Source organism: Pithys albifrons, chromosome 12 (genome assembly GCF_047495875.1).
Source record: "Pithys albifrons albifrons isolate INPA30051 chromosome 12, PitAlb_v1, whole genome shotgun sequence".
NCBI classification, from domain to species: Eukaryota; Metazoa; Chordata; class Aves; order Passeriformes; family Thamnophilidae; genus Pithys; species Pithys albifrons.
In genome coordinates this window covers 8,087,490-8,102,643 of record NC_092469.1, presented here as the reverse complement: position 1 = coordinate 8,102,643, position 15,154 = coordinate 8,087,490, and the positions used below count along the sequence as shown (strand labels likewise).

General features: G+C 39.2%; 1 protein-coding gene across 1 annotated transcript in view; it reads left to right on the top strand.

Annotated features, from left to right (window-relative positions):
• Nucleotides 1-14,710, top strand: part of ITFG1 (integrin alpha FG-GAP repeat containing 1) — a 68,272-nt gene extending 53,562 nt beyond the window's left edge. Inside the window, exons 15-18 of the mRNA XM_071567667.1 lie at nt 8,241-8,365; nt 9,186-9,268; nt 10,733-10,850; nt 14,167-14,710. Of these exons, the coding sequence (XP_071423768.1) occupies nt 8,241-8,365; nt 9,186-9,268; nt 10,733-10,850; nt 14,167-14,226 (386 nt within the window). The 3' untranslated portion in view covers nt 14,227-14,710. The remainder of the gene's footprint in view (nt 1-8,240; nt 8,366-9,185; nt 9,269-10,732; nt 10,851-14,166) is intronic.
• The last annotated feature ends 444 nt before the right edge of the window (nt 14,711-15,154 follow it).

Here is a 15,154-nt window from a genome sequence, read left to right as displayed (position 1 = left end):
GCAATTCACTTGAAAATGATGCCAAGAGGTAGCAGAGTTTGTATTAATGGATTCTTAAAAATATTTGATATTTAAGATACCATAAATTGTAACTATAGAGGACTGAAATTTGGTATATCTGAAGGGTATGTTACTTGCTGCTTTTCAAAATAATTTTTGTATAACTTGGTATAATTTTATTCAGAAGGTGATAAAATAATGCGTTTGTGGGAATCTCAAGTGCAGAATTCCTATTGAAAGGTTAATTCACAACAGTATGAACTGATTCTAAACCCCACACTGAGGAAATATGAGTTTAGATGGGTTTGGCTCATCTATGTTTGACCCTTTGGCACTTGGTACTCACACAAGCTTATAGAATAGCCCAGTGGCAAAATAAAGGTATTTTTCTTCCTGTGTCATGGGACAGTGCACTGAGCTCAGCAATGCCTTATATCTTTGTGGAATAGAACTAGCTTAAAATTTGGACCCATTTCGTGTATCATTTTTCTATTTTGTTTGTGTTTCTTTCTTCCAAAAACAAAAACAAATACATTTTTCTTAAACATTTTCTTTAGAGTTTGCTGAGTTGGGTTTGTTATGACTTTGTTGTTTGTTTGTTTGGGTATTTTAGGGAGGGCAGAGCTTTTAGAAATGCAATGTTTTTACAATTTACTCTAAGAACAGCTATCAAATATGATTTAATGCTGCTATATTACCTTCACTGCTACCATATTTACGATAATAAAACCTTACCAGAGTCCAGACATGATGAATTTCCTTCTCTGTTGTGGCAGTATGAAATAACAGTAATGAATTCCAAGTGCCTGTGTGACCCTTGCAGGATTGCTACAGGGAATTCTCTAATGCTGCCTTTGATCAGTTCCTCAGCTCTAATAAGTTAATAGATTTTTTGAGGCTGTATAATTCCTGCAAGAACTTTTCAAAGTCAGGTTTTCTGAAGGTTTTACATTAAGTTTGTAGCTGGACTTTCTTCTTCTACAAGTCCTATTTGTAAAATTCAGTAAATGTTTTAACTACAATTCCTGGCCTACAGGTTGTTATCTTGAAAAACAGCCCTTTACATCATAATCTTCTTCTATTTGACTATCAAGAAATACATCAAGCAACACTTTTTATGTGTACTGATAGGCAGTACCAAACCCACGTGCCATTTTTGGGCCATCTATAAACCTACAAGACATATAGCATCAATATACTATTTTAAAACTAATTTTCATCAACTTATTTGCATTCCTTATATAATACTATTGCAGCAATCCATATCTGAAGCTTTTAATATGTGTAAGAAATAATGAGATGATAAAAATTTTAAAATAATTAATCCCTTTCCCAAGAAGCAATGTGAGTAAAAACATAGTTCTTTTTCTAATGCAACCAAAACTCAGCATTCCTTTTTGTTCCCCCTCCAAGTCAGCTGATGTTATTTATTGGCTGTAGGTCTGGTCTCCAGGGGGGAGCAGGTATTGGCAGGACCACTGGAACCAGTCACCTCAAGTTATTCCTCCATAAAGTACTCCTAGCAGTGTCCCCATGCTGCTTCTGATCTCCTAAATCCTGCAGGACTTTAGTTGTGAATTATGGTACCTTTCATGTAGGCAATACTCGTGCAAAGAGCAAAATAAAAAGGCCCATGTGGCTGTCCTTATCTAATTCATTTTAAGGTGCTTTGATCTGCCAAGCCTTAACGACAGCAAATTTGCATAATTATGAGGGCTTTTTTAAAAACGTTGTTAGAATTGTTCTCTCACCTATTAACATTCCAGTATGTTGTTAAAAGATATCAGAATAATAATTAGTGTATTCTCTGCTTTTACTTTCCCATTGCTCATTTCGCTTGTAGCCTTACAACAGGAACTGCTGTTAAATTAGCTACAGGGAACAGCAGTGCCAACAGGAGCAGCAGAACAGCAGAACTGAGGAGAACTGGCCTTACATCTGTGGATAGTGTCTCCACAGCCCTTCTCTCCCTGAGAGGAAAATCAGCTGCAACAGCTTCTTCAGAATTTCATGCTTGAGATCAGATCAGGTCCGGGTGGAAACCTGGGGGAAGTACACAAACCCAAGTGGAAGTGCTTTCTGATGCACTCCCCATTTCCTTGGAGCTGTTTTTCAGGAGATCCCGCAGTTAAGTGCCAGTGTCAGCCAGGATTTTCAGCCCTACATCTGCACTTCCAGGTTTTTGTTGGGAGAATATCTTCTGTGTTTGAGCCTTTCCTTTGGACATTTTAATTTTCTCTCTTGAAGTAAAAATACACTGATATAGTTTGAAATAAATAGGGTCATAATTGCAGCTTGTGTCTACCAAACATATTAATCCTGTGGGCCAGGAACCCCAGAACAGGAAAGGTTTACTCAGAGATCCATATCCACATGTGGGATGTAAGATGATCATGAGTAGCTTCACTGAATGGCTCATATGGATCAAGTCATAATTTGTTCAAGCATCTGTGTGACTGAGGCTGTGTGGGCTGATGGCCTTTGCAGCTCTCATTTCAGAGCCCTTGCATTTTGTTGGTTTTGCTTTGTTTTGTTTTAAACCTTCCATGGCAGAATGACCTTTCACATGCTGTGAAGTTGTGCCCTTCTGGCTTTTTGAAATCTGCTTACTCTTCCCTGTTGTTGCATTGAGTTCTCCTGCTGTTTAACTAAATTGAATTGTGAGGTGAACACAAATGTCTAGCAGCCACTATAGTCACGAATTTAAACATAAACGTTGCAATATGTGCCAGAAAAAAGCAACATAAGCCTATTCTCAATGGCCATTTGACACTGCAGGGCTCATTGTGTAGAATTCCACTATACAGAAAGAAGGGTGTATTCATGGAACAAACTGGAATAATTTAATAATTGAATAGCTGGATTCTATTAAGAGGTATTTTCTGGTTGCTATAGGTGGGAATACCCTGCTAGTGTGCTTTTCTGTATAACTCTTTTGTTTAGAAAACTCTATGAACTTCTAATGTTGCATGCAGTATTTCCAGACCTCAGATATTTAGGCATTACAAATGACACAACTTTCCCCTGTGCATGGGGTTGGAATATCAGCAATGTGATCATTTTATTGGCTGAGGAGTTGTAAGGAGTTACTAGTTTTGCTTCTTATCTTTCATGGAAATACATGTTCTCATGTGAGTCAGGGTTGGAGTTTGGGCTTGCAGGAGCATCCCAAGTGTTGGCAGCACTGCAGGTCATCGATGCCAAAGTCACAAGTGTGCACTTTGAATTCCCTTTCTCATATTATTTCTGAAACTCTGGAATAAGGTATTGCAGAAAAGGTTGAGAGGTGAAGTTATGTATGGCATTAATCTGGAATTCCCTATTGGATGGACTGAGGAAAAGAGGCAACCAGCAGAGGAGGACAGGGGGACATCTCAGCCCTTAGAAAGCTGAAGTTACCACTGCATAATAATAAGCAGAAAAAGAGCTCTTTCTCCACACTTTTTCCAACCAGTGACCTACAGCACCAAAGGCAGTAACAATGGAACTGAAGCAAAGCTTTCAACTAAAGCCAAGGAACCAAGTTCTCCAGCTTTGAAAAAGCTGTCAAAGTAGAAGTTGATGGGCTTTTGTTGGTTTTCAATTTTGGGTTGTTTTTTTTTTTTCTGAAAGCTGCTTTGTAAATTCTTAAGCATATTCCATGGGTCTGTAATTACTACCAGTTATATTTTCCCTTTCTCTTGCTGTAAGTTGTTCTGGCATATTTTCAAGTAAAATAAAGAGCTGCCAAAGGTGGGGAAAGACTGCACACCACAGCACAATGCTGAGAAGGGCTGTAAGGGGAACATCCCTGCAGTGTTTCAGCTGTGCAGCTGAGGTGACACACTCACTGTGAGATTGTAGCTACACCTTGAACTGGCTGTGTCCTGTGCAGCTGCTGTGTGTTGTTCACAGCTGTGCAGCAACGCAGGCAACTTCTGCAGGGCACTTTGTGGAATAACTTCTACTTTTTCTAGGAAGTTTATCTAATCTGTGTAAAAGCAGTGACTCGTGTTGGCCTCAGTGTTCAGGTGGGTGATGGTACAGAAGAATTAACATCCAAGCCTGACACTAAAGGCTACAACTCAGATACTGGTTTTTAACCAGAAAAGGTGCCTACATGGTCAACAGGTAAACATAATGTATATCTAAAACAAAGCACCTCCTTGGTACATTTTCTAACTCTGTTAGGTTTTGAGGGGTTTTTGACAAGTTGATTCACATTTCACAAATACCTTCAGTCACTGTTCTGGTGAATGCATTAAGGCTCCTGATAAATACATCGTTTTGCAAATTAGAGGAAAATGTAGTAACTGGAAGCAATAATGACACAAAATTTTTATTTATGAAAATACATTTAGCTATTCAGCCCTAATATATTCAGTTTGGGGGAACTTTTGAAAGCCTAAATATTATTACTCTATTAATTGGAATGGCTTTAATTGACTACTTAAATGCAAATATTTTGTCAAGAAAGTCATAATAAAAATAAGAAGAATGGTGCTTCAGGAAACCACAAGTTTGAAATCAGTTTCCATTAATCCTTCAGTTCTGTGTAGTGATTGTGTATGTTCTGCTCTATTTAATTTCACCAAATAAGCTTATTTAAACTGATTGAACACTGGTATCAGTATTGTGCATCAGTTTCTGTGTGTTCACCCAGGCTGTTCATAAACCCAGTCTCATGTGTTACCAGTGCTGTTTAAACAAGACAAGGCTTTGCTTCTCCATGTAAATGCAATCACCTCCCCTTCATAAAGGGAAATCCTCCATCTAAGCCCTTCTGCCTCTGGAATGAGCTGCTGAGAATGGCACAGTTCAGCTCAGGGTACAGCAGGTACCCCTGAGCTTTCAGCAAGTTGACATCAGGAGAATGGGAGCAGAGGGAAAATGACTTAATTCAGGTATCAGAGAACAAGGGCCATGTGTGTCACAGACAACACATCACTCTGTTTTTCAGACAAGGCTTTGAAAAGGTTAATGACATATATTGCTTCCAATTTTATATGCCAGACTTCAGAAAGGGGGAGATTGATTCAGAGATGTCCAGGATGGTTTCTGAATATCAAACTCTGCAAAATCTTCCGAGGTTTGGCTGCCAAACATCATTAGCTCTTTCTTACAAATTTGATCTCTGACAGGCTGAAACCACTGAAAACCATGTCCTAAAGTGCTGAGGATTTTATTCTACCCAAAGTTTTTTTAAGCAATATGATTTATGACTTAAAGCAAAAATACAAAGACCCCCACTTATACCCATACCCATGACCAAGATGTCTGGGTGCTTCAAAAGAACAGTTTTGAAACAAGAAGCATAAAGCAAAAGACAGTATTGAATAGTCCTTAGTGTCAAAAAGAAAAACATGTAGCATGGTCAGGAGGAGGTTCTTCAATTCTTGTTTAGAGTAACAGTTCTGATGAAGCAAAACAAACTGTGAAGCAACAGCCACTTCCTCCATCCTGCCTGCACAAAAAGCCTAAAGAACAATTCTAGTGTAAGAAATAAATCCCACCCTCTTCCTTGAAGATATAACAGTATTTTCTTGGAACAAGTAGAAAGCTGTTTGCAATAGTTTTATAACAGGGCAAATTGCTAGGATTGCTATTTAAATTAAATTTGAAATATTTTCATAAGTAAATTAATTACCAGTGACTGAGAAGTTCAGCTATGAAAATAAACTGTTGACAGTACTCTGTAATTTTTCTTTTTATTGTTCATCTTGATTCGGGGCTTTTATGTTTCTCAGATGAGCAGTTGTCATTCTTAATTACTTGGTTGCAATTCCAAGTGGAACATTTCAGTAAGCATCAAACAGAATTTGTGATAGATATAGGGGGAGTAAAGCAAGAAATAGTCTCAAAGATCTCCTGTGCTTAGTCAGCTTTAATGTAAACTGGAACCTTCTATATGGTATCATCCTGCTTGTCTCATACCTTCCACTTTTAAAGACAAATAAAAAAGTAGGTATGTGCATTTTCTGCCTGCTGTGTGGAAGAAAACATTCCTTTCTGACCTTTGCAAATGATCTATTTACATCCTCAAGCATAAGATTTCATTATCCTTGTCTTAGTAGGCATAAGAACCAGCGTTAGTAGCCATGAAATTATTCAGTGCTTTAAGAATTGCAGCTGCAGTATCTGACTCTCTAACCTATTTAAGGCTGACTGCACACAGTATATGACATTTTCTTTTATTTCCTTTAATTCAGTTGACATTCATTTCATTTGTATGATGAAAGAAAAAGCAAGATCTTAGTTGCAGTCTTCTCATGATCCTAAATATTTCACTCAAAGTAACTCTAAAAGCTTTTCAATGTTACATGTTACAGCAGTACCTTCTTTTGGGGGCAGTCCTTCAGCATCAGAGAAACCACTTTTACAATTCTTTATTGCATTTCAGCATGCTCAAGTAACATACACCTTGTTTGATTTTATAACCAAGTCAAATGTAGTAAACTCAGCTTTGCTCCTTGCTGCTTTTATGCTGGTGGCAACCAGAGCTTTCAGATAGTACATGTTTACCCTAATCTGAGAATTGCACACATTTTAGGTTTGGAAAATGCAGCTGGAGATGGAGCACTTTAGCCAAGGTCCTGTAAGGGAGGACAGTGACAAAGCAGGGACAGTGTCAGATCCTGTGCTGTTCCCTTGACTCAGTGGCCCAATCCCTGTTCTTGCAGAGCAGAGCTGCTCAGTCTGTGCTTGGTGCCCCAGCCTCCCTTATGGAGACATTGCCCACCAATGGGCACAGTAACAGAGGGCTGAAAGTACAAATCCAGTTTATGTATGTCCTCTTCTGCCTGCCCCTTGCATGCTTCTACATGGGGGAAAGTAAATCTAAATGATATGTAATCTTTGGAAAGACTCTTACTGTTTCTTTTGTTAATAGCATTTTAGCTTAATAAGGAGGTGATGCACCAAGCTGATTTTTCAGACCTTATCTGGAGCTCTGTATTTAGCTGGCATTGATCTTAGATTTTAAAATAAAATCATCATAGCTGCAAAATTACAATACTACAGAATACTGACCTCATGATTAAACAGCAGGCCTGTTTGAAAACAGCACCTGGCAAGTGGCTTCCTCAAGAGCTGGTGAAGGGCAGGAGGCACAGCAGAGAGAACATGAGTAGGGGTTCAGAATTACCATCCTGCAGTACTGAGGCAAAGTGCTCACCTCCAGAACTGAGCCTCGGGTGGGGAGTGTGGAGAGGTCAAAGGAGCTGGCTGTGAATTCATTACAGAATGGGAATTCCTGTTCTTTAACTCACATTCAGTTGTGGTTTCTCACTTAATTTATAATTTCCAGTTTCAGGCATAATCTGTCAGGGGTCACAGCAGAGAAAAAATCTGATGCTCTAAAACACTGCTCCATCCCATCTTTGTGGGGAACACTCCCTGTCGGTCACATGAACCTACTTGTGGCTGTCAGGGATCCTTGAACTCATTCCTGTTAATCCGCTGAAGGGCTGAATTCCGGCGGTTTAAGAGGTGCTGATGCTGCTCCTGCTGTGTAACCAGATCACTCGCTAAGAGGCTTTCCAGGGAACGAACAAAGAAACTACAGAGGATCTGAATCTGTTTGCCAGAAATTAAAAGATAACAAGATTTTATTTACGTGGAATAACTGGATACTTTGGAAATGGGATGTCAGGGAACTTGTTGGTAGTTGCAAGACTTGCCTGTTTCTCCACTGCCTTTTCAGGAAACCAAGAATCTTATTTTCCCCCTGCAATTTCTCCTTTAATTATTATTAACTTGCAGGCACTTTAATCCTGTTTTCATTAAATCAATTAATTATTTGAACATTTGTTCATCAGAATTTACTGAGCTAATTTTGTGACTTGGTAGTAATTGCTGATTAACAAGAACAAAAGTGACCCTTCATATGTCAAGTCTGATCATGTAAATCAATGGGGCAAAAGATTTGGCACTAATCATATAAAAATAAATGTGGGTAGTTGATTTCTCCTCAACTTGTAACAAATAATGGAGATTTGGTTTAACATATAAGTGGTACTCAAAGAATTGACTCTGCTAGAAATAAGCATTTAAGCAGGTCTCCAGCTGAGTGCCCACAAATAGTTTGGAAATGTGGGATTGAGCCTTTAAGAATTAAATAATCGTGATTGGGTAATTTTTTTAAACATTTTTATTACTGCCTGTGCAGTGTGTGTTTGTGTCACAATTTGGTGGCTTGGGGGTTGATTGTTTGGGATATTTTCCCCCAAATACCTACTCAGACTTCTCTAACTCTGTTCCAGCTGGACAGCTCAGCCAGTCAGCACATTTCTCCCTGCAGCTGCCCTACAACGTGCTGGGCTTGGGCCGCAGTGCCAACTTCCTCGACCACCTCTATGTTGGCATCCCTCGGCCCCTGGGAGAAAAGGTGAGCTCACACTTGAGACTGTCAGGATAATGGCCATGGTGTGACCTTTCCTAAAAGGGTTTGGATGGAAATTCTCTGAACTAAGACTATCAAAGAAGTTCGAAGCCAGAAAAGTTTGCCCCAAAGAACAGTGTGCCTGGGTGTGGGGTGTGTAAGCTCTGAAGCCAACACTGACCAAAAGGTGACTGAAGCTGTGTCTTAGGTGTTAGCACAGGTGTGTGATTGTTTGTAGGGCAAATGGGTATGAGATCTGAGTCCAGTTACTGTGGACTGTAACAGCTGTGAGGCTTTCCTGGGGTTGGTCTGGCCAGCCTGTAACTCATATAATCCTTTCTGCCGCGGTGATAGAACCATGATCAGTACGATGGGAGGTGGAGAGCACTGTGATTCTCTGATCTTCAGATGAAACATCAAAGTGAGGTCCTCACCGTTTTCAGTCGTTAAAGATGTGATGGTACTGCTGTAAGAAGCGAGGTACTCAAATTGGCCAGATTCTGATTTGGATAATCACTTTGCTTCCTCCTTTGGCGAGTCAGTTCTTTTCCTCTTTCCTTATTACTGCTTTGTACTTTTTAAGCAGGTGCTGTGTTTTATGTCAGCAATAGTTATTTTGCTTTTTACTTTGGGGGGGGGTTTGAAGCACTTTTGGAGCTTCCAGATTAAAAAGTTTATGCAAAGGTAAGGGATTAATCACTTAGATTTAAAATTCTTTTTATAAAGGGGGGTTTGTTTCTCCTTTTGTGTGTTTCAGCACAGAACTTCTTTCCTTTTAAGTGTGTTGTTTTGTTAGGAATTGATGGAGCCTTTGTTTTTCTTTCAGTCCATAAGAAAACAAGAATGGACAGCTATCATACCCAACTCCCAGCTCATAGTCATTCCCTATCCTCATAACGTTCCTCGAAGGTAACTCCATCCTTTGATTTGCACTTTACAAAACTCCATTAACACACAGTTTGACTTAGACATTATGTGTAGGTTTAAAAATAGTTACCTGTATAAAAGTAAACCAGAGAACAAGGGCAGGGGGTCAGTTCTGAGGTGCAGCTGCCTCTGTCCCTGAGCAGGATCCTTCATGGGTGTTACACAGACTCACATGGTGCCCAGAAACAATCGAAATCTATTACCAGCTCATACAAACAAGCAAAATGTTTTACCAGCTCAACTGCTGCAAATAACACATTTGCTACATTTACCCACGTTCTTATTGACACATTACAAAAAGGCATGTTAATGGCTGAATTAAGCATTTTTGTTGCACCAAACACGCAATTTCTGCCTAATTCCATAGAAGAGCTTTGGTTCAGCCCTTCTGAATGCAGGTGTGAATGTTTTTCTTTAAGCAAAGCTTGAACACAGAATTCACTCTGCAATGGAAATGTTTATCCCAGAAAAAGAGCGTGTTTCTCTCTGCTGTGAGAGAAAACATTAGCCAAATATTCCAGCTGCTTTTTGCCGCTTGATCTCCCAGTGAGGTCAGTTGCATTTATCATGCAGAAATGACTCTGACATCAGTTTCAGCAGTTAATTTTACTATAGGAAAAATAACAGTCAAGAAGTGATGTGCTGCTTGAGCTGCTAATTAACAACCACAGAAATAACATCTGCCAGATGAAAATGTAGTTACAATCTGGAGATATTTTAAGTTGTATGTTACACAAAAAAAAAATTCTGTCATCCTTAAACTATTCTTGCTTTGCTTTAAAGGGAGTTTAAGGCACAGAGCCTGCTGCTGAGAGCTGTCCCATGGCACGAAGCTGTGGGACAGATAGTGTGTTTACTGGGCCTCAGGACCCCACAGGGATTGAGGCATGTCTTCCAGAAGCCTTTAAAGTGTTTAATTTGTTGCTCTGCAGCATTCAGTGCCATAATGCCCTGGTTCTATTGCCTGGAACTGCAGCTGTCCCTGGGTAAACGTCACACTGAGAGAGAACTGGCCCCATGAGCCTGTCCAAGAGCAGCTCCTCGTGGGGAGGAACATATCCCAGGTTTAGTTCCCTCTGCCTCACCACAGCCCCAGGCACTTCTGTGCAAGGTTCTCTGACTCACTTCACTCTGTCCCAGGCAGGGCAGGAGATAAGTCTCCTAATGAGAAAAAACTCATTCCCTGAGGATATCCATAGCACTTGTGAAAAGTTAAACAGAAACTGCATTTAGACATGGCATTACTTGAAAATAATTCCATTAAGCCATCTATTTCCAAGTAAACATCATTAAGCTTCAGTCTCCAAGCAGAGCTGCTCATTTCTGTAGACCAAGTTGTCACCTGTCTTAGCCCAACAGGTTCTTTTCATCTTTGTAAGTTAAATCTGTTTTCTGCTTCTTAATGAAGGGTATTAATGTTTCCTTGGATTTCCTTCCTTTGTACAGCTGGAGTGCCAAGCTGTATTTGACCCCAAGTAACATTGTACTGCTCACAGCTATAGCCTTAATTGGTGTCTGTGTTTTCATCCTGGCAATAATTGGCATATTACACTGGCAAGAAAAGGTAAGTTTAATTAACTAGAATATTTTCTAAACTATTTAACACTTCCTAATATTTTACAGCCCTGTACATTGCGGGTTCTTTTGACTATTTTTCTACAGTATAATTTGACATAGACTGAATTAATTCCCAAAAGGTAGTTACTAATTTAGTATTTACTGCAAGTTTAAAAATTGGCATTGTTTCTATTTAAGCTCTGAGACACTTAAAAAAGGAAGTGTAAAGCAACATGGGCAAGCTTCTGCCATTAAACTGTTATTTCCAACTTAAATGAGATGTCTTTGTTTCATATCTAAGCTTTCCATTTTGCAGTGTTAGGGAGAACTCTTTTGGAAAATGGAACATAAACTCAGTTTACTTATCTTGAGTTCTGCTGTTAATCTAAGAATAAGGAAAACGTGGTTTTTTACATTTTTTTTCCTGTATCTATCTTTGCTGATTGCACTGACATTAGCATTCAGGAATGCATAGGGAGTCAATCATGTGCATATTGGGTTCTTTGCTCTGTGGGTCTGAATTATACATGCAGGGTATAGCAATCCATTGATTTGAAGAAGCATTTTGAAAGGGGCCTTTCATGTCACAAAAGAAATGCATTCCCATTTTTCTCAACTATGCTCAGTTCACAATCATACCCAACTGGCAGGACTGCCAATAAATGTTACTACATACCCAAACCATAATCTTAGCTGTCAAATAAAATTACTGCCCATTTTGACATGGTAGAACTGTTTGTTATTTTGTGCTTGTGGAAATAAAATGCCCTTGTTAAACACTGAGCTGGGCTTTGCGCATGCTTTGTGTTTAAATGGTACTTGGCTGTCAACCTTCACTCTTCAAAACTTTAAATGCAGTCTCCAAATAGTAATAAACCTGGGGATAAGACCCACAAAGCAAAGAAATGGGAGGTTTGTGATGCCTCTCGTTGACATGTCCCTCTGTACCAAGGAAGCACCTGCATGCTGGGCTGGGCACTGCCTGGGTTCATTCTGTCCCCAGCATGTCCTGAGCAACAGGAGCAGCAGAGAAGGTACTTTGGACTTTGAGTTTGGGAGGGATTGGCTGTGTAGAATTCCATCTGGAGAAATGGAGATTTAATGGCACCATTTAAAAGAGTTTTTCATACAGTAATTCAGGCATTGCAATGGAAAGGAGCACTCAGCCCTGAGTGGTTTTGGAGCCATTTTAAGCCTCATGAAGTGTATGTGAATGAAGTGGTGTATTGGCTACATTATAAACTCATTTCCAGCTCTGCAGTCTTGCTCAAAATAGGTACAAATATTTGGATAAATTGGGTGTATTTTCAGACCACTATATAAGTGTGTGTTAATTCCTATACTTTACCTATTGATTTTTACCTGCCCACTCTTCAAAAGAAGAGGCTGAGGTACTGAACACTTAGGAATGTTCACCAAGGCTATGCTGTGTGTCCCTGACATTGTTAAACTCCAAAGTTCCATGTTTCTAAGCTTGTTCTTAGCTTACTGTCTCTCAGTAATCCTCTCATAAAAATACCATCCTGGCTAAATGCCATTTTCCCATGCAGATCTCTGGGGTACCTGTAGCAAAGAAAGGAAGGGAAATGTACTGGCACTTAGAATCTCTTCTATCCCCCAGAGGATGTGTGTCTGTGAGCTGCAGGGTTTTATTCAGCAGCTAAAATAAACCCTGTACTTTGACCCCTGCAGGTAAGTAGTAATAGGAGCCCTTTGTCTGCAATAGTTCTCACACACTTGTCTGCCAGCCAGGTACTGTAGTATTGAAAGAACTGCAGGGTTTAGGGTAGGTGTTGCTCTGTCGTGCCTTAGACATTTTGGATCCATTTAAAAGCAAAAAAAGCTTTGAAATCTTCAGTTCCTAGTTTTCAGTTTTGATACATCAAATGAAAGAGTAATTGAGGAAGAATTGACACCATTATTCATGTCACAACAAATCCAGTCTGTTGCACTCGCTGAGGACCTCGATGTTGCTGTTCTCATTCCCTCTGCTGTGCTTTGGGTGCTGAGGCTGGTGCTGTGAGCCCTGCACAGCGATGGGGCCAGCGGGGCATCAGTTACTGTCACATCTGCAGCAGTCATTTTTTCAGGAAGCATACAAGAAATGCAGGGAAAATTGTTTTCTAAGTGGGACTATGAAATTTTGTGGAATGTGGCGAGCATTTCAATGTAGGAAAGTGTGCCACTCCCTCCTTCCCACCCCTTGTTTGACATTCAAAATACTACTGGCATTGATAAAGACCCTGCCAAAACAACCAGGCTGGTACATCTTAAACCTCACTGACAGCTCTGCTGCTGCTCCAGGATGCACCAAAATCCATGGTGAATCCAATGGAGTTGCTATCACACATAAACATTGTGTAACGAGGAAATCTTTGGCCTTGAGCCAGAGGAGACGGCAAACTTCCCTGGCAGGGATGGGCACTGATTTCTGCCATGACTGTGATGTATATTCATCAAGTGAGTACAAATCTGAGTGCCCACACAGCAGCACCCTGGGGAGCTTTGCTTTGTTTTACTCATTAAAAAAAAAGTTCAGTCTGAGCGGCTAAAAAGCATCTCAGTCTGTTTTGCTGAATTCTCTGGTGCTGGGATTTACACGTACTGTCTGTCATGACAGAAACACTGTTGCTAGAGAAGTTCACACTGTGTGTTCAAAAATCCTTGAAGAGTTGCTTCCATCCTGTTACTGCTTTAGCACAAGAGGAGACTCGTGGGAGAGGACATGTTTTCACACATTACATGGATTATAGGCACAATTTAAATATGCTGCTTTTTTCCAAGCACCATCCAAACTACTCTGTCAGCAGGTCAGTGTGTGTGGGAAATGCATCCTGCTTCACAGTTTCATAACACAAACAAAAAACATGGAACAGTTTTAGCCTACCTGATGAGGTTAATTGTTGCTGAACTGCTATCTTGGTCTAAATTTGTGTTTGATAGAATTTTTTTTAAATGAGGTTCTTCTGAAGTGTAACATAAATGACATTTGTAGTTAATCCAGAGTACTTTCCAATGCATATTAGGAAACAGTCTTCAGGTTTGAATTACTCCTTTTAAAAAAGCATTATTAGCAATAACAGAAAATAATGGGTCATAAATACTGCAACAGCAGAGCATTAACAGCAGAAGCCAATTTTGCATAGGTTATTGCTACTTCTGACATAATATAAAAGTTAATTATGGGGGTTCTACTAAGGTTTTTTGCCTTTTGTCAGTTGAGTGACTTGGAAAAAACCAGCCAATCTCTGACATTTGACAACTCATTTCTGTAACAGTTTTGCTCTGGATTCCACAAAGTGTTTCTTATTAATATTTTTCAGAAAGCAGATGACAGAGAGAAGCGACAGGAGGCTCATCGGTTCCATTTTGATGCTATGTGACATGCCTTAATATTTATGAAGGAGCTGCTCCTCATTTGCTTAATTGACATACTGAATTCTGATTTTTAATATTATTACTGTGCAAATACTGTTGGTGTGTTATTTGTAAATGTTGCATTATTTGGTATTTATTTGGAAAGTGTTAAAATTAGACCTGAATGTCTCACAAGGCCTCTCAGATAACAGACTGTATATAAATGCATTTGGCCTTTATTTAACAGAACTGTACATTTGTTTTTCTTAGTAAAGGGATAAAGCTGCATGAACCATTATTTATGTACCAATGTAATGTTTGATAGAAAGCAAGCTGTGTACATCAAGTGTGGCCATTCCAGCAAGCAGAATATCTTGTACCACTTGAATTGCTCTTGTCATTTATTCATTCCTGCAAAATAACCTGATTTTTAAAATTAAACTTGAGCAATTTCTCAAGATGACTTAACTGTTAATTATTTTGATCGTATTAAATGGTGCTTAATCTGAATTATTCTGTATTTTTCTTTGTTTAAATCTATATGTGCAATAGTTAAGGACCTTAGGAATTAAGAACCAAAAGCAACCTGCAGTGTAATGCCAGTTCAGTCATCATGGGATAGATGCAGTATTTATGTGTGCTACTTCTAGAGAGAAGGCAACACATTAAAAAATTAAGATCATAAAAATGTATCAGGCTTACATAAACTGCTTTTATAATTAAACTATAACCATATTTTAGAAAGGTCTAAAGTCATTATGAAAGTAACTTTTTATATATATACATATAAAAGGTATGGGATTTTTCTGTTTGGTTTTGTTTTTCAAGAAGTTAAACATTTTTGAGTGAAAAGAGAATGGGGATTGACACCCTAAAAGTTATTGCTAAGGGAAGAGATATCAAAGGTAAAATTAAGACTGGAATAGACACTCAGAATAAGCAATGCAGATTCTC